This window comes from Equus quagga, chromosome 15, assembly GCF_021613505.1.
Source record: "Equus quagga isolate Etosha38 chromosome 15, UCLA_HA_Equagga_1.0, whole genome shotgun sequence".
Taxonomy (NCBI): domain Eukaryota; kingdom Metazoa; phylum Chordata; class Mammalia; order Perissodactyla; family Equidae; genus Equus; species Equus quagga.
This window is the reverse complement of record NC_060281.1, coordinates 25,250,552-25,271,893: the sequence shown is the minus strand read 5'-3', so window position 1 is coordinate 25,271,893 and position 21,342 is coordinate 25,250,552. Positions and strand designations below refer to the sequence as shown.

The 21,342-nt window shown below is 52.6% G+C and overlaps 1 protein-coding gene across 3 annotated transcripts in view; it reads right to left on the bottom strand.

Moving 5' to 3' along the window:
• Nucleotides 1–6,324: 6,324 nt before the first annotated feature.
• The window catches only part of KIF6 (kinesin family member 6), a 375,031-nt gene continuing 360,013 nt past the window's right edge, over nt 6,325–21,342 (bottom strand). For all 3 annotated transcript variants that reach the window (XM_046641148.1, XM_046641149.1, XM_046641150.1), the window contains 3 exons: nt 18,203–18,292; nt 16,236–16,342; nt 6,325–10,372 (listed from right to left, as the gene is read on the bottom strand). In XM_046641148.1, coding sequence (XP_046497104.1) covers nt 10,362–10,372; nt 16,236–16,342; nt 18,203–18,292 — 208 coding nt within the window. In that variant the 3' untranslated portion in view covers nt 6,325–10,361. The remainder of the gene's footprint in view (nt 10,373–16,235; nt 16,343–18,202; nt 18,293–21,342) is intronic.

The window sequence follows — 21,342 nt, the reverse complement described above, 5'->3', positions numbered from 1 at the left end:
GCCCTGGTGGCTAAAGCACACTGGTTAGTCCGAAGTGGAGGCAGGGGAGCCAGGCTTTCATAGGCCCAGACCAGCCAGTCACTAGGGTATCTCTGGCTCTGTGCACCTGCAGGCAAAATGGCTCCAGTAGCCTGTGGACAGTCCCCTGAGGAGTCCCAGGTGCAGGCCAGGCCATGGGAGCAACAATATATTAAAGAGGGGGAGACGGGCACAGAAACGGGGAGGGGATCAGAAGATTGACAGTCTCCCTTGCACCCAGTTTCCAAGCTCTCTTGCAGCTGGGGTGGCCATGTGACCCCGTTCTGGCCAATTAGAGCTGGGCAGTGGGCTGTGGTGGTGTGGGCAGCATTGTTCCATCCTGACAGAGGGTTCAGGGCAGCCAGCCCCACCCTTCCCCCTCTGTCTGCCCTGAATGCACAGGTGATGGGACCTGCTGAGCCGTCTCGTGCCGGTGAGGGAAAGATCAAGAGCATCATAGAGATGCTCAGCTGATTCCTGCACACACTTATCTCTAGATTTCAAAAATGTTAGAAACATAAACCCTATTTGTTTAAGCCGCTGTTAGATATTCTGTCGCTTCCCAATAGTTACATAAGTTTTGGCTTTTTTCAATTGTTCAAGGCTTGTTGGAATTGGAAGGAATAGGAACACACTCCAGTTATCTCAGGTAATTGGTGACAGGAAGCCAGGAGCAGCCAGAGTTCTGGTACATCCGGGCCTGTGTCCTTACTCTTAGCCACCCGCCATCAGTGTGCCTGCCTGCTCTCCTCAGGGGCGCCCCTCCCCTCATCCCTCTGCTCTGCCCCTGTCTCTCTGCCTTGGAGTTCTGCCCCAGGCTGACCCTGACATCTGGTCAGCCTCAGCTCCCACTGCCCTCTGCTTCTTTCTCTTGGTATTTCTTGGCTCAAGTCCTCTCAGAGGCTGAGAGTGCAAGGCCCCCTTTCATGCGGCCACCTCATGGCTGAGGATGGGCTGTCCTTGGGTCAGGCCCGCCCTCAGCCGAGGGCCTTAGCCGGGGGTTGGGGGCATCACAGGTAGAGGTGTCCCTTGGAAGGGGTGATGGGGAGGCAGACATGTGGCTAGTATGTCCGGGACAAGTGACAATGGTTTCTGTAATGAGGGGGAGGTCTTATGGAAAATAAAAACAAGGGGGCTCAAGGGAGTGGTGGTGACATAGGGTTCTTCATCTGCTCTTAGGTGCAAACCAGAACAACAACAAATAACGGGAGTCGAGGTGCAAGCAGGAAGTGGGGGCTATGTGTTAGGAAAACCCTGATGCTGTCAGAAGGGCCAAGGGCAGGCCGAGGGGCCCTCCATGGTGCCTCATCCATCCTGGGGTTGAGGTGGGGCCCTGTCTGGGGTGGCACCTGCCTTCTCTGCAATCCTGCTGGCTCTGGGATCCCTGAGACCCCTGGAGGTCTGAAGCCGTCCTGTACAAGGCCCTCCTCACACCCAGAGCTTTCCCAGACAGCACCATGCTGGGATGCGGGCTTGTCTTGGAGGAACAAGAAAGCACCTGGAGTCACAGAACTCACCCTTGACTGGTTTTTCCTCGTGCTTTGGCGAGAGTGGGCAAGTGTGCCGGCCGTCATCTCTGCCCTGCAGACCCGCTAGTTCCTGGCTATAAGCTGGGCTTGCAGTTCTACCTGCAAGGCCATGTGATAACCAAGTCCTATTTTATTGCCCTGGAGAAGCTCCATATGTGAAGGTTTCTCTTGTGTCCTATTTAGAAAGCTCATCCGTTGATGTCTGGAGGATCTCAGGCAGGTCTTAGCAACCTCTTAGCCCTAGTACCCTCGACGGGTCTGGACTCTGTCCACAGGTAATAGTGGCTGTTCTACGGTGGAAGGAAGAGAGGGAGCGAGAATGGACTATCTGCATGGGAGAAAGGGCGGAGGCAGTGGGCCAGGGGGACATGTGCGACCTGTTGGGGTGGAGGGAGGGCTGCATCAGCCATCACTGGAGCCCTCCTCCCTTCCTCAGGCCCTGGGCAGGGAGTGGTCGCAGGCAGGCTCCCTGTGGGCCAAGTGCTCCATTCATTTAGAGACCCACTGAGAAGCTCCGACATGCTGGCCAAGCGGGCCAGAACTGGGGCCTCCTCCCACCTCTCTTGGCTACGCTTGCTCCCCTCTTTTGCTGCTCCTTCTGCTCTGCTTTCGCCCCTGTCTCCTCCTCTCACGCTCAGGTTTTTACAGACCATCTGGAGGCTGGCAAGGCATTACTGGACTAGAGTTTAGGGTAGAGTCTTTCTGGGGAGCATGTCCAGTTTAATGGGGGGCTTCTGAAAACCTCAAGGCTGCAGAGCCAAAGAATGGTAACATATGGTGGAATTGGTGGGTGGGGTCAACTCAGGAGGTCCTCAAAGCGCTCTGCACCTGGAGGAAGCCCCGTCCCCTCCCTCCCGCCTTTGCTCAGTCAGTACCCACGAATCCAGCGCCTCTGTGCCCTGGGACGTGTTCCAGCTATTCCTCCGGGTTGGCGGCGGCCTCACTGGGTGAGGTTCAGGAGAGGACTTGCAGGCCCGCAGGGGCCTCCCTGCCCATCAGATGTTCCATCTGCCCTCCTGACACCTCCCCACGGGGGCACCATCCCACTGTGAGCTGTGGATGGACACGGGGCATGATTTATAATCCCTTTCAGGGAATTATTGCTGCTAATGGGCAGAGCCAATTTGTGCTTCCCGAGGTGGGAGGGCAAAATCAATTAATGGAGAGTCTGCCATGGCCAGGCCTGATGGCAGAGCGTGGCCTGACATCCGGCAGTGATAAGGGACTTTCTGAGCCTGAACTAATAAGGAGATTGGAGGAAAAAGAAGAAAAACAGAACCCCCCCAGATCAATTTTATGTACAATGGGCAGAGAATGCAGAGTAAACAGAGAGCTGGGCACGGGCCCCTTTCCATGCGAATGAGCCCTGAGATAAGGAAAGGACAGGCTGCCCACCCCACCGTCCAACATCGGTATTCGCTTAGGGAGTCGCTCAATAGGCACAAATGAGAGGGGGCCCCTTCCAAACCGGAACTAAGGGGAGCAGATAAGGCTCACCTGGCCTGGGTACGCCATCTGCAGGGGAAAGGGCCAGCGGAGAGAGGGAGCCTGGTTTCAGATCCTGCCGCCTAACCGGGTCCACCTAAGAGATGGCACCACGGGGCCAGAGCGACAAGTTCTCCATGGGGTTGTCTGGGCTCCTGGAGGTGTCCGCACAGTGGAGGGTACAGGAGGGCATCCTGGGTGGAGGCAGGGGTGGGGCAGGTCTGCAGGGGTCTTTGTCTGCCCTCATGGCCAGGAGTATGATCTCAGGGGATGTCCAGCCCAACTGTGTGATCAGCAGAGAGGATGGGGAAAGCTGAGGGTGACCCGAGGGAAAGGCTCAAAACACACATACACACACTCACTCACTCGCACACGACCCCCCTACATCTCTTATTGATTTTGCTCAGAAATTTCCTTTGCTTTTTGGAGAGGCAGGATTCCGTTCTCACACGAAATCTTTCCCTAAGCCCCGAGGTGAATGCAGGTCAGAGCGGGGCTCTGGTTAAAATTGGGGGGCTCTCATTTCCACCAGCCCAGAGGGCTTGACTGCAGGAGCACCCACCCAGGACTCTGAAGTAGTGCCCTTGCTGAGCTGCGCTTGCCGCAGAGCAGACCCTGAGGCGAAATGTGGGTGTGAGCAGCTCATTTGGGGGGTGACCCTCAGAAGGATCCAAGAGAGTAGGGAAGCGAGATGGGGAGGAAAGGCGGCCCATACGGGGTGCGTTACTGAGGGGGTGACTGCAGGGGGCCACTGGGGCTTGACCTCGCTGGGGACCCCTGGGAGACCCTCTAGGGCACACTTTAGAGTTGTCCCACAGGGCGGCAAGGAAGCTGGGGTGTTTACCCACCAAGTCCCGCCCCTCGTTAGTTGGGTGGTTAACTCCTGCACTGCCCGCCTGCCTGCCCTGGGCTGATAGTGCTCCTGTGGCCCATGAGAAGCTTCAGGCAGAGATACGAAGGTGCTGGAGACCGGAAGCTGTTGGTGTGGATGGGCACTGTCCACTGCAGCCGCACGTGACCTCCCGGGGGCCAGCGGGAGATGGGCAGGGCACTGCCAGTGTCTGGCACTTTTAGTTCTCTCCCCCTTTTCTGAGGCCCCAGGGTTGTAACTCCTGCAGGGAAATAGCTCCTCTGTGGAACTTAATGAAGGAGTGGGTCAGCTTGTCCTGGTGCATCAGGCAGACGCCCTTCGGAGAAGGACAGGAGTGGGAGGTCCATGCCCCTATCTCTCGATAGCCCCTAAATTTGCAAAAGGCAAGAGGATTGTTAGGGGATCCACAGGACACCCCACATTAAAGAAGCTTTTCTTTACCTCTACTACTAAGGAAAAAACTCAGAGCTGCAAGAGGCACTGAGCTAAAGCAGCAAGAAGCCTGGGAAGAGCCAGGCCAGCAGGTAGATGAGGGATGGTGACCAAGACGGACTTCACCTTGGCCCCAGGGAGGAGCAGAGCCTCCCCAGGGCCTGGGAGAGACAATGAACTGAGGAGCTGAGAGTAGAGGCCACGGCTGCTCCTGGGTGTGTGGGGTCCTGGCAAATGTTTTCTGTGGACCCTTGTCTATATAAGCAATTTGATTAAAAAATGTACCAAATTCACGAGTCCATGTGAGCTATAGTGATTTATTGGTGAAGATTTAGAATATGGCAGAGAAGAGCGACTTACGGGTTTGTTTGTTGTCTAATTAGTGCACGTGAAGATTCTTTGTCCTACGTCTGACTGTGAGAGTCACTCCAGTCAGCATGTCAGCACCACTGTGGTGGCCCGAGCTCGAGCAATGCCCTCAAAGGAAATCTCGAGCAATGCCCTCAAAGGAAGGCTGCACCATGCACAGGAATGCTCTGCTCATCAGGCTGTTCTCCCAGAACCAGGGACCGACCAAGAGGCCCCAGGACCACTCCACAGGCATGAATCCTGGAGCACCTTGGGGCATGTGGCCAACCCCACGCGTGAGTTGAAGAGCCCTCTGAAGGGCAAAAAGGGAACCGAGGTTCACATGGGACCTGGTCTGGGCTAGCGGTGGTTGGCATGGATGACACTGTTGGCCATGGCAGGTCCCACCACCGGAGGGAGACGTAGAAAGTTTCTAGCAAGGCGCTTCCAAGTGCAGGGCCCTCTGAGGCATGGGGCTGAGGAGATCTCCTTGTCTGGGTCTAAGGACAGTGATGGAAAAGGCAAAATCAAAAGATATTTCAGAGAAGGGAAGATGACAATAGTCCCTCAGACCTGGGACGAGACGGGGAACGGGGCTGGTCCGGGAAAGGGCTGCCTCCTTGAGAGGGAGTAGAGCCTGACTGGCTTTCTCCTGCTCTGTGCTGTGAGTTCCCCCTCAATGTGCATCAGTGGGCTCAGCCTGCTGGCCGGCACTCGGCCACGGAAACCCAACACGAAGCAGTTAGCCCTAAGGAAGGTTGCTGCCTCTTCCCTTGCCAGGAGAGAAGCAGCCAGGGCCGGATCCAAAGGCCACATTTCACACAGGAGTTGGAGCCTGTGTGAAACAAAGGAGACATCATTTCCCCCTCCCACATTTCACACGTACATGTTCAGCTTCCAATAGTCAGAGCCAACCTTTCCACACCTGCTGTGCCTTAAAGCCCTGGCAGCCCTCACACACACACATCATGGAATACTCCTTCCCCCACAGTTTGACACGGCCCAAATCCCCACAACACCCCTATATGCCATGCTCTGTGTTCCTCTTCAACAGCTCAGCCCCCGGCCTCCTCACTTCACCCAGCCCCTAGCCTGCCATCCCCATCCTGAGCCCTCCTCTTCTGGGGGCCTCTCCACACCCGCCCTGGCTCACACTCTTCACCAGCCTTGACAGGGAGCCCAGGGCTGGCCTCATCCTACCTCACCCCCAACTCCTTCTTAATTCAGATTCCCTTTTATTTTTTTATTGTCTGTCTCCCGAATTTGAATGAAAGTTCCAGGAAAGCTGGCACTTTCTCTGTCTTGGTTACCTCTGATCATCAGAATTTTGCACAGTGGATGACACATCCTTGTTAACAGAATGACTAGAGGTATGACTCATGTTTATATTTAAGGCATTACAAGGGGAATTCTTGCCTCTCTTTTAACACACACACCCACTGCATGTAAAAATGTGTCCCAGGGGCTGGCCCTGTGGCCGAGTGGTTGAGTTCACATGCTCCGCTTCGGCAGCCCAGGGTTTCACCAGTTCAGATCCTGGGCGCAGACATGGCACTGCATAGGACAACCAGAGGCGCTTACAACTAGAATATACAACTACGTACTGGGGGTCTTTGAGGAGAAGAAGAAGGAGAAAAAAAAAATGGTTTGGCAACAGATGCTAGCTCAGGTACCAATCTCTAAAAAAAAAAAAGAGCTTACTTGTCAATGTGGTCAGATGATGAATGATTAAAAAAGTAAATAAATAAAAATATGTCCCTGTGTTCTGTATCTGTCATCTGTGTCATTCCTGGGTCTGTTTCTCTCAGTTGGTTCTTCTCCTATGGGCCATATTTTCCTGCTTCTTTCATGCCTGGTAATTTTTAATTGGATGCCACTTCTACGTTGTTTGGTACTGCATTTTCTTTTATTCTCTTAAATACTTTTGAGCTTTGTTTTGGGACTCAGTGAAATTACTTGGAAAATTACTGGAAACAGTTTGACTCTTTGGGGGTTTACTTTGCACATTTTGCTAGGTAGGGCTCATTTGGCCCCAGTGCCCAGGCAATACCCTCCTGTGTTTTCTATTCAAGGACTCTTTTGGGAGGCGATTTCTGCACTGTGGCCCCTGGGAGCGTGAGCTATTCCCAGCCCTGTGTTATCTCCGGAAGTTGTTCTGCTTGCTCCTTTCTGGTGGTTCTTCCCTGGGCCTTGGGTGGTTCCCTCACATGTATGTGCTGCTCAGCAGTTAGCTGACGACTCAAGAGGACTCTGCAGATGCTGGAGTGCGTTCTCCCTCTCCGGCTGAGCTCACTCATCTCCGGTACTCTGCCTTGCAAATTTCAGCCACCTTGGCTTCCCTGGACTCCCAGCTCCATTTCCTCAACTCAAGGAAACCACTAGGTCCACCTGGCTCCCCCTTCCTGAGCTGCAGCCCAAACACTCTCTGCAGGCAGGAAGTCGAGGCAATGGTAGGGCTCACCTCATTTGTTTCTCTTCTCTTAGGCAGCAATGTCCTGTACTGCTTTTATCCACTGTCCAAAAACCGTTGTTTTATGCATTTTGTCTACTTTTCACTTGTTTAAAGCAGGAGGGTAAATCACGTCCCTGTTGCTCCAGCATGGCCATACGTGGCAGTCTCCCTTTTTCATATGCAGCCCACTCTCAGGTGCCTTTAACAGGCAGCATGGAGGGACAGAATGAACTCTGAGAAATTCTGCATCTAGTCAAGTACTGTCTCTGGGTTTCAATTTCTGTATCAGTTAGCTATTGCTACGATCGATGCTTCATAACAAATCACCCCAAGGCTTAGTGGCTTACGACAAGAAGCATTTATTCTCATGATAAGCCGTCTGCCAGGGTTCCTCCGACCTGGGCTAGGCTCGATGGGGAAACTCAGCTCCAGTCTCCAGGTCTGCTGGGCGTGGCTCCAGGCTGTAGGCTGGGCCCAGGTCTGTTCTCTGTATGTTCTGGGATATAAACTGAAGGGGCAGCCCCTACCCAGGGCATTTTCTTCTCAAGGCGGATCACTGGAGTACAAGAGGCAAGCTCAACCGTGTAAGCACCTTTCAAGCTTCTGCTTGCATCGTGTCTGCCAACATTCCATTGACTAAAGCAGGTCACAGGGCCAAGGCAAATTTAAGGGGTACGAAAGCATCCTCTGCCCCATGAGGCCATGACCAAGTTTTGGATGTATAATTCTATTACAGAGGGTAAAGAATTAAGACTAGTCATTCAGTGTACCACAGTTTCTCTATCTGTTTTCTGAAAATCCCTTTTAGCAAGATCTAAGCAAGCTACCGTCTAACCTCCCCTCCCCCCAACACTTCCTATCAAGGGAATGGCAGAGCCAGTTGAATTCGAGGAGGGCCTGGGCTAGAGTCACTTGGCAGGCTGCTTTCCAGAAGATATTTTGGGAAGCTCCACATTTTGGAGTGAACATGGATACTCTGGACCTCCATGGTTCCACTGACCCCAGGTGGGTTGCTGGAGAGTCTTTTTGGAAGATTCGTCCATTTCTTCCATTTTCAGAGGCCAACAAACTTTGGGGAAGATGCACTGCAGTCAAGCACGTGTCTACATCAAAGGCCAGCTTTCACTGGGAGGGGACTTTCGGAGAGGGAGGCTCCCTCCCCAGTTGCTGCACACACTTTGCACATGATCCTCTTAGCAGGACACCAGTGTCCCAGCTGTTCCTTTCTATCTCGTCTTCATTTTCTTTCCTGCCTTAGTGATTGCTCCAGGAGGCAGGTTGGCACACACATCTCTGTCAATAAGGCCTTTGGACCTAGGAGATGACCTTCTCAGCAGGAGATCCAAAGTCAACAGACTCTTACGAACTCTAGAGGGCCAAGGTGTGCCAGGTCACTGACGCTGTTTCCAAGGGACTCTGGCCAATGCCATGCCATCTTCCGGATTCTTGAGAGTGTCTGTGTGTATTTACATGTGTGCCCCATGGACTCTTGGGGAACCAAGAGAACCAGGCTATAGGGACTCCATCTGGCCTTCCACTGGCTCTACAGACTTTACTGAGGACTGACTATGTGCCATAGAAGTGTCAGGGCCAGAAGTGAACCAGAGAGACTAGGCCCTGTCCTGATGGCCCTCAGTCGCAGAGCCAGAGTGAGGTCATGGGAACGACACCAGCCTGAGAAGGAGGTCTGAGCTCTGGCTCTGCCACTCGTTAAGTGAAGGAGTATTTATTGAGTGCTGACTCAGTCGTGCTGGGGACACAGTGATGAGCAAGACAGATAGATCCCTTTTGTCACGGGCCTTTTAGTCTTGTTGGGGTGGGGTGGGGTGGGGGCGTTGCAGGCCATAAAAAAATAAGCCAATAGAGAAAGATGATGTGTCAGGTAGTGATGAAGAAAATAAAACAGAGCAATGGGATAGAGAGTCACTAGGGGTCACTTTAGACGGAGTGGTCGGGGAAAGCCTCCCGAGGAGGGGACACTTGCCACTAAGTAGCTGTATATCAGCGAGCCCGGGTCCCCTCTTTGCCTTAGTTCTAATTGTACAGATGAGGGTGTGGATTACAGGAGCTCTATGGGTCTGTCTAGCTTTGAAAGGCAGTGATCTATCTTCTGCATGATCCTTTTACCCAGTCCTGCAAAGGGGGTAATAAAAAATAAGCGAATTATACTGCAGTATCTCCCTGTCCTCTCTCCAGGGGGGAGGTCCTGTACGTATAGGATGGAGATGACAGGAGCAGGGGCCATCTCTTGTATTCAGGTAGCCTCATTTCCACGTGGCATTCCTCTCCCACCCCCCATTCCCCCTCCCCTGATGGCAGCTGGCTTAGAACCTTGCTTCTCCAGGGCCTCCTGAGGCCCATGTCCCCAGATCTGTATCACAGAGCCAGGGCCTGGAGCACTGAGAGGGCTCACTGAGGCAAGACCTCAGGCAGCTGGGTTTCCCCTGGGGGAGCAAGGAGTTTCGGTCCAAATCCTGCAGAGCCCCAAGTGGCTGGGTGAGGGTGTGAGGCCCCAGGTGCCCACACTGCCCCTCTCAAGCTCCCTGCAGAGCTCCTGGGAGCCGCCCACCGCTCTCTGGGTGCTGCAATGTCCTTCGACCCTGCAGGGTGGGCAGCTCCCTGGAGAAACAGCAGACTCAGGCACTGCCTACTGGTCACCGGGGCCACGAGGGTGATGGTGGAGGGTCTGGTCTAAGAGACGGGGATGGGTCATCAAGCTGCCCTGCGTTCCACTGCCTTGTCTTCAGCTCCGACCTCCTGCCTGGCCTGCCCCAGCCACTCCTGGGCTTCTAAACCAGGGGATGGGGCAAAGGAGTCGGCTGGTAAATAGCTAAAAATAACCTATTCTCATTTCCCCTGCATTCTACCAGGGTGAGCTTCCTCTGCCACTACGTTATGACGGCACTACTTTATAATCGCAAAGGTTTATAATCATCTGGGTGAAACACCACTACAAGAGTGTACTGAAGCCCTCGTCTTGCCCTTAGCAGCTAACAGCTCCAGCGCCTGCAACAAGGATGTCACTGCAAGCCCAGGCCCCAGCCTCACTGGCAGCCTCCAGGACACCATCCTTAAAGAAACACAGCCCCCCCCCCCCCCCCCCCCATTGGAATCAAAGCCACTAGTTGCTCCCAGAAGCGCACAGATCACTTCTGAAGACAGGGAGAGTGAGAGGAGGCGTCTTCATCTGTACTCATTGATGCTGCCACAATGCACGGCTGGACACTTACTGGAGACCTGAAAGGAGACAGGACGTTCTTGGTTAGGCTGTGCCTGGGGGCACTGACTGCCCCCTGGATTGAAGGGCAGGGGAGGAGGCTGCAGGCCGCCCCTCCTGGGTCTGGGCTGTGCGCTTCTCAGTGCCCTGACTCCCAGGGGCTGCATTCACTCCCCATGCTCTGAAGGAAGATGCCTCCCTTGCCCTTTGCAGAAGTTTCATCTCCCTGAGCCAGGATCAGCACTCATTTTCCAACCGACACTGCTACTTCATTCTTCAAGAGAGTCTCTCCTTGCTTTTTGCTCCAGATATTCATTATATCCCAGGATGGCTCCTCCTGACCATGTGGCCCCATCCTGTCACCTCCCATGGCTGGGCATTGAGAAGGGTTCTCTGAACTAAGAACCAGGACCCCTGAGTTCTAGCCAGGACGATCCCCTACTGTGATGTGATTTTGGCAAATCGTGTCAGCGCCCTGGTCCTCACTTCCCTCATTTCCCAGTCACTGGGGCGGATGAGGTGCTGGACAAAGCGAGGTTACCAGCAAGCCTCTTTGCTTCTCAAAGCTGGACCAGCAGCATTGACATCCCCTGGGAGCTTGTTAAGAAATGCAGAATCTTAGGCCCCATCCAGACTTACTGGATCAGAATCTGCATTTTAACAAAACCCCTAGATTCACTGGCACATTAAAGTGTGTGAACTGCTATGAGTGACATGCAGTTAATTTGCTCAAAGTTTGGTTATCAAATAAAAGTAAAAGGACATTTCTAAAGATTCTTGGGTGGAGTAATGAGCATAATGTTTTAAAAAAATTGCAGCAGGCAGAGATCTCGCGGGCGAGGCATTGTAGCCATCCAGCGTGGCCTTGGGGACCTGGCAGTGGGTGGGGAGTGTGGGTGCAGTCTGCTTGATCGTGCCGGGGAAAAATCAGTAATTCTCTGTGACACATTGAATGTGAAAGGTGACAGGAAGGAAGAGGTCAAAAACAATTCAAGGCTAGGAGCCCTTGGTCCTTCAGATCTAATTCTGTGTGCAGGACCCCCGGCTGGCTTTGCTGTTTGGTAAACCAGAGATGGTCCTTATTTTTAAGACACTGCTCACTGTCCTGATTGAATCCTAGGACAGGAAGGAAGGACATCAGGCACACCAGAGCATATGAAGGCGATGTGTTCCAGTTACTCTGGACCTGGGGTTCACAGCTCTGCTAGGTGAGGGCAGGCCCTGGGGACCACCAAGCACAGGGCTGCTGGTTAAGTCATAGGTATGGAGTTTCCTCTGCACCGTTGCTAAGCAGGCTGGGCCAGGATTAGTTAGTGCTGCCAATGGAAGGAGCACAGAGTCTGAACCGGCTCCCACCCCAGGACTGTCACTGCCCCCCAGACTCTTGCATGCAGTGATGACTAGGGGAGGGGTGGGGGAAGCTGGTAAGAAATGCCACAGAGCAGGGCTCAGAGCATTCAGTGCTCCAAGACACGGTTCCTCACATGCACAGATCTCGCCCCCAAATAAAGGGTGCCGTTTCCAGTTCATTCTTTACTTTATGAACCCCAGTCACGTGGAGCTGTCATCTATATTGGGATTTTTGTGACTGTGGATTCCCAGAATAGAAGGTACTGCTATAAATAGACCATCCAGAAAATCTCACACCTCACCGTGTTGAACCGGTTCTATCTGCGGAGGCCAGTTTTTCCCGCTGACAGCTCCTGGCGCTTGGCCGTTTACAAGGAACTTTTATGGACGTGATCTCAGGAGAGGCTGACCACCCGGGCAAAGGTGGAAGCTGAAGTCAACAGACGTGAGAGGGAGGCTCTGTGAGGTGACCTGCCTAAGGTCACAGGGGCGGAAGCAGCCCTTTCCCTGAGTGCTGGGTTCTTTCTGCTTCCCTGGGAGGGCTCCTGAACAGAGGAGAGAGCTGGGGGGGTTCCTCAGAGTGGAGGCAGCAGGCGCCGCGGGGACACTCTGGCAGAGCCTCTCCTGGCACTGGCTGGAGAAGAGGGCCTCGAGGTCATGGGGGTCATACCAAGGCTCCTGTCCAGACAGAAATATTTTCAAACTCAGGGATTAAGGAAGATTTGGGGGAAAAAAAAAAAAGCATTCTGGAAGAGGGTTCACTTCATTTTCTCAGATTTAAAAACCATCCCTGGCAGTTAGAAATAGCGGATTTGACACCATGGATGACGAACGCCCCTTACGGGGGATATATACCTGTCCACACGTGCCCCTGGCAGGGACTTAAATTTTCCACAGCTTTTCTGTGAATCCTAAATCAAGGAGAGTCATCCTGGCCCTGGGTGAAGTCTGAGAGCCTGTGGGCCCGGCTTATGTTAAATCACCCTCTCTGGGCTCGGGCTCCCAGGCCCATAGTCACAAATCCCCCATAATGAGCACTCCTGAAGAAGCCCAGACAGACAGCACTGCTAAATTAAGAGCAGAGGGGGCCCAGGGCGGGTGAGGGAAGTGTTTGCTTTGGCTGGGGAAGGTGCTGGGCCGGCCTGCTGTTTGCCTGCCAGGGAGGCCTCATAAGTGGCCTGTGTAGAAAGTGCTGTGTGCTGGGGCTGGGCCACCTGCCGCGCATCTGCCCGGAGAGGCTGCACCTGACCTAGCAGGACAGGGACACTTTGTCACCCTGTCTTCAGCTTCCTTTGCAGCCCCATGGTCACTAAGAACCCAGGATTATTTTCCTTCCCTTCAGAATAAAAATGGAACCCTCAAACTTTTGTTTGTTTTGATGAATGACTTCCAGGCTGCCGTTTGTTTGGAGAACAAAGCTCCCCAGCTGCACGGAGGGTGGAGGCCAGGACAGGAGCAGAGTGGCTTTTCAAGGCAGTGTGGCTCAGTGAAGAGAGAAAGCCTGGGTTATCCGGCCTCTGCTGTTTGTAAGCTGGGCAAGTTATTCAATCTCTGCGTGACTCAGTTTCCTCACCTCTCAAAAGGGGGATCATACTCCTGGCTCTGTACGTCTTACAGGAGTGTTGAGAGCCTCAGATGAAATAATATCAGTGAAAAAACTGTATACATGGTAACGTGCCATCCACATTTCACACAGGCCCTTCAGCCCCGCTCTCTGCGCCATCGGGCACGGTGTTAGCAGGAAGATGCCATCCTGACACAGACCATGGGTTTACGCTGCTTCTCTGCTGAGAGGGTTGGATGATAACGTCTCTATTGTGTGTACAAAAGCTGAGGAAGCATAACTTAAAAACACTGATTACTTGGAGGTTTCTTGATAGGAGAAATGATGGTTGATTTTTATGAATACGTTACAGGGGAGGGGGTCTACCAGCTCCAAGGCCAACCGCTCCCTTGTCTGTGTCCCAGACACCATTGCCTCTCACTTCCTCAAAGAATTTTCTCCTTCCGTTTGGTCTGCTTTTCCACATCGTCCGTTTCCTTCTTTCTATTGGCCCAGTCCTTTCAGTATAGAAACATGTCTTCTTAACCATTTAAAACAAAACCCCAACCCCTCCCCTCGGTCCTGACTTCCTTTTAGCCTCGCCTCATTTCTGTGCTCCTCTTCACAGCTAAACTCCCTGGAAGAATTGTCTCCACTTACTATCTCTGCTTTCTCTCCTCCCTTTCTCTCCTCAGATAGTCCGATGGAGTTTTCATTCTCCCAGTCCCCTGACGAAAAGGGTCCAGGACCAACATGATATGCAAAACGGCCGATGGGCAAGGTTTTGTCCTTTCTTACTTACGCAACCTCTCAGCAGCACTGGACTCTGCCAGCCTGTCTCCCCTTCTCAGCATCCTTGGCTGGATCTGCCCGTCTCCCTCAATGTCATCGTGCCTCAGGGATCTGTTGTCAGCACTGGAAACCCTATTTGCTCTCTTCGAAGGGGATTTTACCTGGTACCATGGCTTTACACACCATCCAGCCCTCCCCGCTGAGCTCCAGACTCACATCTCCCGGGATCTCCACTAGCATCTGAAGCTTCGCATGGACCAGCCAGAACCCTGACTCCACCAGCTCCTTTCCTCTGATGTCTACTCCTCCCTGCCTCTCTCCTTTCAGGAAATGGCACCACCATCTTAACTGCTCAGATGAGAAGCCCAGGAGCCCTCTGACTCTCCTCTCTTCCTCACAGCTCAGATCCAATCTGCTGGCAAGTCCAGGCTACTCTCACCCCTTGCCTGGACCTTCCCAGGAGCCCGGCAACTGTGCTCCTCCCGGTCTCCTACGACCCACACCACATTCAAAGGCCAGAGTGAGCTCTTGAAAGCACTAATCAGACCATATCACGCCGTCATTGAAATTCTTCACCGAGTCCCTGCTGCACCTGGAACAGAAGCCAGGCCCTCTACCCTCACCCACAGGCCCATGTGGTCTGGCCCCTGCTCCCTCACTCAGCCCTCCAGCCACTCTGGCCTTCCCACCCTGTGACCAAGCAAAGCTCCTTCCCGTTCAGGGCTCGTCACTTTCTGCTCACGCACACAACGCTGCACGGCTGCTCCGTTCTCATCTCTCTGCTATCAGTTGAAAGTTCTCCTCTCCAGAGGGGCCTCCCCCGAGCTCCAGCTAAAAGCAGTCTTCCTAGTTGCTCTTCACGACACTACTCATTTTAGCCATTTCATAGCACTTATTAGCACCTCGCACGATCTTATGTATCTGTTGACGTGCTCATCATCTGTTTCCTCCCTCCTCCTGGAAGGTCAAGGATGTCACTCTGTCTTGTTCACTGCTAGGGCCCTAGTACTGGTACAGTGCCTGACATACAGAAGGTGCCCAATAAATACAGTGTTTGTTCACCAATTGGCTGTTCAGTGTCCAATACATATCATTAGAGTATTTGGGGGCTAGATGGGGCCTTGAAGATCACCGAATCCAATTTTCTCTCTCTCTATCTTTTTTAGACAGGGAACTTGAGGATGAGAGAGGGCAAGTTATGTGGTCAAGGTGTGACAGCAAGTCGGTGGCAGCTGTCTCAGGCCTCAGAGAAGCCCTGACAATGGTGCTGATATGGCTGATCCTGGTGGTGAAGAGAGGACAGTAAACAGGCTGGCATCCCAGTGAGAGAGCCTGCTCTGCACAGGCCATCCTTCCCTGGGGGGGCTCCACCCATGCGCAAGGCCCCTGCTGCCTACACTGCAGAGAGCAGGCCGTGGAGCTGAGCATGGCCCGCAGGGCAGGTGTCCATCAATATAGGACCCCGTCTGCCGTTTCAACCATCAAGGGGCCTTGTTGACATGTAAAAGCAATGCTAAGCCTGTCTAGTAGCCTTTGGATTCTTGGCTAAGACTAAAGCGGGGCTGGGGAAGGGGTCCTGGGCTCTTCTTGTGGCTCTCTGGGGAGAGGAAGGCAGGAGAAGGGCATGTGGGCAGCTGCCAAGAGGAAGAGTGGGGAGGTCAGCAATGAAGGCTGGAAAGGGCCTTCTGTCTCTCTTCCGGTGTCTGACACATCACACATATTTCTTCTGCGACTGTTACGGTGTCCTCAGGCCTGGGCCTTCAAGTGGCCCTTCCAGCTACAGCTCATTGGCAAGAACCACGCTCCGGCAGGAGAGCGAGATTTCCAGCCAGGGATTCAACAAGTCTCCAAACCGTCACTCCACCCCTTCCTGTTTGGAGAGGCTGAGCAAAGGAGAGCTGGCTTCAGGGACAAGGACAAAAGGAGCTGAAGATCTGGAGGAGGGAGAGACACTATGCCGGGCACAGCCGTGCCTTGGGCCCATCCTGGCGTTTCTGATGCTGCCTTCTGAGGCTTTCTCTGGGAGGAAGCAGAGGCTGGGCACATGTGAAGTGGCCGCAAGTCCAGTCCTGTGGCTTTGGGAAGCTTCCCACTTCCTTCTCACCTCACTGCTCACTCCAGACCCCTCCCCCGCCTCCCCAGCCAAGTGTTGGTGAGCAGAGCGGGGTGCCGGTGGCCCTGGAGGAAGGCACACTTACATTTCTTCTCCAGAATGCTCTGTCTGGCTTTGATGAATGCCAAGATGTCGGAGTCCGTCTGGCTGTCCCCAGTGAGAGGGATGGATGACATCGGCCTTGCAGGGATGCTGGGGACAACCACATATCACTCTTACTACTCCTTCCCTTTGGACTCAGTGCTTACCTTCCCAAAGTGCTTCCCATTTTCGGTGACTGCGTCTCACCCAGGAAGCTGGGCCACTGCAGCTGCCTCCTCCTCTCTCCCTCCGCCTCCTCCGTGGAGCAGCCTCAGCTATCCTTTCACACGCAGATGAGTCATGTCCTCCCCTGGGTTAAACCTGTCAGTGGCTTCTCATCGCTCTTGGAATGAAATTCAAACTCCACCCCTGGGTGATCCCATCCCACAGCAATCTGGCTCCCCATCCACTATGCTCTGGCCACCTGACCTTCTTTCTGTGAGTCAAATACACTAAGTTCCTTCCGACCTCAGGCCCTTTGCTTTTGCTGTCCCCTCCCCCCAGGCTGCTCTCCCCCAGACCTTTAAACGGCTGGACATGCTTTCTCTCACCACCTTCTCTACCCCCTCCCCACCATGCTTCCCTACCCCCTTGCAGCTTAACCCACCCAAGCCCATTCTAGCTGGGGCCTAACTGTCTCTCCTTCAGCACTCAACTTAGATGTCATATCCTTTAGGACATCTCCCCAGGGTGTCCCCATCCCCCACCATGCTTAGCTAGTTGCTCCTGAGGCAGAGATAACTATTCTCCACTCTCTCCTTAAAAACAGAACTATAATATTTAGCTGAGTAAGTTGCCACAGCTAAAAAGCCCCTACATTTCCCAGCCTCCTTTGCAGCTGTGTGTGGCCTGGTGACCAAGTTCTGGCCAATGAGATTTATAAGAAGTGTTGTGTGCAATTTCCAGGAAATCTCCTTAAAAAGGGAGGGATGGGGTCCGGCCCGGTGGCACAGCGGTTAAGTGCGTGCGTTCCGCTTCTAGGTGGCTCGGATTTCACCGGTTCGGATCCTGGGTGTGGACATGGCGCTGCTCAGCAAAAAGCCATGCTGTGGTAGGCGTCCCATGTATAAAGTAGAAGAAGATGGGCACGGATGTTAGCTCAGGGCCAGTCTTCCTCAGCAAAGAGGAGGATTAGCAGTAGTTAGCTCAGGGCTAATCTTCCTCAAAAACACAAAAAAAGGGAGGGATGTCTGCGCCCTTTTCTCTCCTCTTTCTCCATCAACTCCTGTACATATAAAATCCCCCTTAAGAAAATTTAGAGCAATGTACTCTCTTGACTTTGCCCAGCGTCCATCCTCACACCCGAGACTCCACACAGCAGGGGACAGCACCCACTCCGTTGGAAGGCAGGGAGCATTGCATATAATACAGGGTTTTGTATTGGTGTTCAGCTGCTGCTCAGCAAGAAGTGCTACAGCAGAACTGAGGCAGGGCGCCGCGTGGAGCTGTCCACTCTGTCTGTGGTTGGGGAGGGGCAGGAGGTGCAATTGCCCCTAGGACAGCCTTGGGGGAAGAGTGGGGTGGGCCAGCTGAAGAAGGGCGTGCAGGCACCTAGTCAGAGGGCCGGAGTGAACGGCTCTCAGGCCTGAGGCCAGGCTTGTCAATGCCATGTCCTTCCCTGCCTGGGGTCTCAGCGGTGGGGCTAGTGGGCTATGCTGGACCTGCCCCTGGGCTGGCTCTTTTTCCTTTAATGGCCCCAGGTACACCCGCTCACAAGGAGATGGGAAGCAACTCTGCCCACAAAGGGTCCCAGCAACCCTGGGAGGAAATTCCCCAGCTCCGCGGGTCAGCATCGGTGAGAATCCCAGGGAGTTCCCAGGTTCCAGGGTGGAGGCTGGCCTTGGGTTCTATTTGTGCAGCCATAGGACAAGGGGCACCTTTAGTCGTGGGGGAAGTGTACTGGTGATTTCGGCCCACTCCGCCTACTGTAGGGGCTGTCACAGGTGTCAGAGGGAGGAGGAGACCACAGACCTGTCTTCCAGGAAGGCGCCGGTGCCGCTCTGCTGCTGGCTGTGCAGGACGGGGCAGGGCGAGGGCAGGATTTTCCTGGCACTCACATCACTGCAAAAGACAAACCGACAAAAGCAAAACGTATGGGAGGAGGTTGACAGAAGAGAAATTTAGGGTTTATATTTAGGAGCTGTTATGGACTGAAGGTTTGTGTCCCCCCGAAAATCCATATGTTGAAGCCCTAACCCTCAGTTTGATGGTATCTGAAGGAGCGGCCTTTAGGAGGTAATTTGATTTTGATGAGGTCATGAGGTGGGGTCCCCATGATGGGATTGGTGCCCTTATAAGAAGAGGAGGAGAGACCAGAGCTCTCTCGGTACCACGTGAGGACACAGTGAGTCTGCAAGCCAGGTTGTGGGTCCTCTCCAGAAACTGATTCTGCTGGATCTTGATCTGGGGCTTCCTAGCCTCTAGAAATGTGAGAAATAAATAATTTCCTGTTGTTTAAGCCACCCAGTCTATGGTGTTTCGTTATGGCAGCTTAAGCTGACTAAGACAGGGGCTGAGAATCCTCTGTCATGGGTGGTCTTTAGGCTGCTAGACAGAATACCAAAGACTGGGTGCCTTAAACAACAGGAATTTCTTTCTCACAGTTCTGGAGGTTGGAAGTCTGAGAGCAGGGTGCCAGCATGCTCAAGTTCTTACGAGGGTCCTCATGTGGACTGTGGACTGCCAAGTGCTCACTGTGTTCTTACATGGTGGAAAGAGAGTAAGCTAGCTCTCTGAGCTCTTCTTATATAGGCACTAATCCCATTCATGAGGGCCCCACCCTCAGTTCATAAAGGCCCACCTCCAAAGGCCCCACTTCTGAATACTATCACATTGGGGCTTAGATGTCAACACAGGAATTTTTGGAGGATACATTCAACTCATAACATTCTGCCCCTGGCTCCCAAAACTTCACGTCCTTCTCATGTGTAAAATACATTCAGCCTATTCCGCCAGCCGCCAAAGTCTTAACTTGTTCCAGCAGCAACTCTGAAGTCTACATTCCAGAGTCTCATCTAAATATCATCTCAATTAGATATGGATGAGAGTCAAGGTAAAATTCACCCTGAGACAGAAATTCCTCACCAGCTGTGGACCTGTGAAACCAGACAAGTTACGTGGTTCTAAAATACAACGACAGGACAGGCATAGGGAGAGACATTCCCACCCAAAACGGAGAGAGAGGAAAGAAGGAAAGAGTGATGGGTCCTCAAGCAGGTCCAAAATCTAGCAATGCTAACGCCATGAGATCTTAAGGCTTGAGAAGAATCCTCTTTGGCTCAACGCTCTGCCTCCAGACCCACTGGGGTGAAGGTCCCGTGTTCTGGACACACTGAGGTGGATTTCCTGCTGGACTCTGCTGGGCAGGGGTCATGCCATCATGGTTCTGCTGGGTGGCCCCACCCCTAGAGCTTTGGGCAGAGGCCGTCTGACCTGATGAAAGTAAGGCTAGGGGCCCCCCTTTGGAAATGGAGGAGGCAACTGTGATGATCTCTGAATCACCTTTGGGGCCATTCTTCCCTTGTCTTGAAGAAGAGTACATGTTCACGGCAGAAGAACTCTATGGTCCCATCCTGCAGAATCCAAGAAGTCCAACAGCCCTCCTCATTCCTTCCCGTCCCCTTCTCCTTCAGTTCAGTCTGTCAGTTTGCCAGCTGAGGTAGCTGATGAAGTCTGGGGTTCACACCCACACTAACCTCCGTATCAAATGGTCACTTGGTGACACCCCTAGTGTTGTTTTCTGAGGATGTTTTCTCACGTTTTGCAATATGGATAGGCTGAGAATTTTCCAAATCTTTAAGTTCTAGTTCCTTTTTGCTTAATAATTCCATCTTCAGGTCATTTCTCTCTTCTCATATTTACTCTAAGCAGTCAGGCGGAGCCAAGCCACTCCTTCAACACTTTGCTTAGAAATCTCCTCAGCTAAATATCTAATGTCATCACATCCAAGTTCTACCTTCCACGAAAAGCTAGACCAGGAACATAATTCAGCCAAGTTCTTTGCCGCTTTGCAACGAGGATCACCTTTTCTTCATTGTCCAATAATATGTTCCTCATTTCTGTCTGAGACCTCATCAGAATGGCCTTTACCATTCATATTCCTACCAACCTTCTCTACGTGATTATTCACATATTCTCTGAGAAGATGGAAGCTTTCTCGATAGCTCTCCTCTTTCCTTTCTGAGCCCTCACCAGAATTGCCTTTAAATGTCCATTTAAGACAATCTCAGCTCTTCCGGCATGCACTTCAAAACTCTTCTAGCCTCTACCCATTACCTGGTTCCAAAACCATGTCTATATTTTTAGGTATTTGTTATAACTGCACCCCACTTCTGTTACTAATCTCCGTGTCAGTCAGTTTGGACTACTATAATGAAGTACCTTAGGCTGAGTGGCTCATAAACGATGGAAATTCATTTCTCACAGTTTCAGAGGCTAGAATCTGAGATCAGGGTGCCACCATGACTGGGTTCTGGTGAGAGCCCTCTTCTGGGTTGCAAACTGCCGACTTCTCATTGTGTCCTCACATGAGGAAAGAGAGTGGGCTAGCTCTCTGGCCTTTTGTTTGTTTGTTTGTTTTAAATATGACTTTAGCATCCTCTAGTGATTTTCCTTTATTTTTTCTTGCTGGGAAAGATTTGCCCTGAGCTAACATCTATTGCCAACTTTCCTCTCTTTCAGTTTTTTTTCCTCCCCAAAGCCCTGGTACATAGCTGTATATTCTAGTTATAGGTCCTTCTAGTTCTTCTATGTGGGCTATCACCACAGCATGGCTACTGACAGACAAGTGGTGTGGTTCTATGACCGGGAAGTGAACCCTGGCCGTTGAAGTGGAGTGTGCCAAACTTTAACCCCTAGGCCATCAGGGCTGGCTCTCTCTGGCCTTTTCTTATATGGGCACTAATCCCATTCATGAGGGCCCTACCCTCATGACCTAATTACCTCCCAAAGACCCCACCTCCTAATAGCATCACATTGGGGGTTATATTTCAACAAATGAATTTGGGGAGGACACAAACATTTAGTTCATAACAGATAGTTTACACATTAGTTTTCACTGTTGGAGCACTGCATGTGCTGGAGGTGCAAGCTGAACAAAAACAGTACTGATC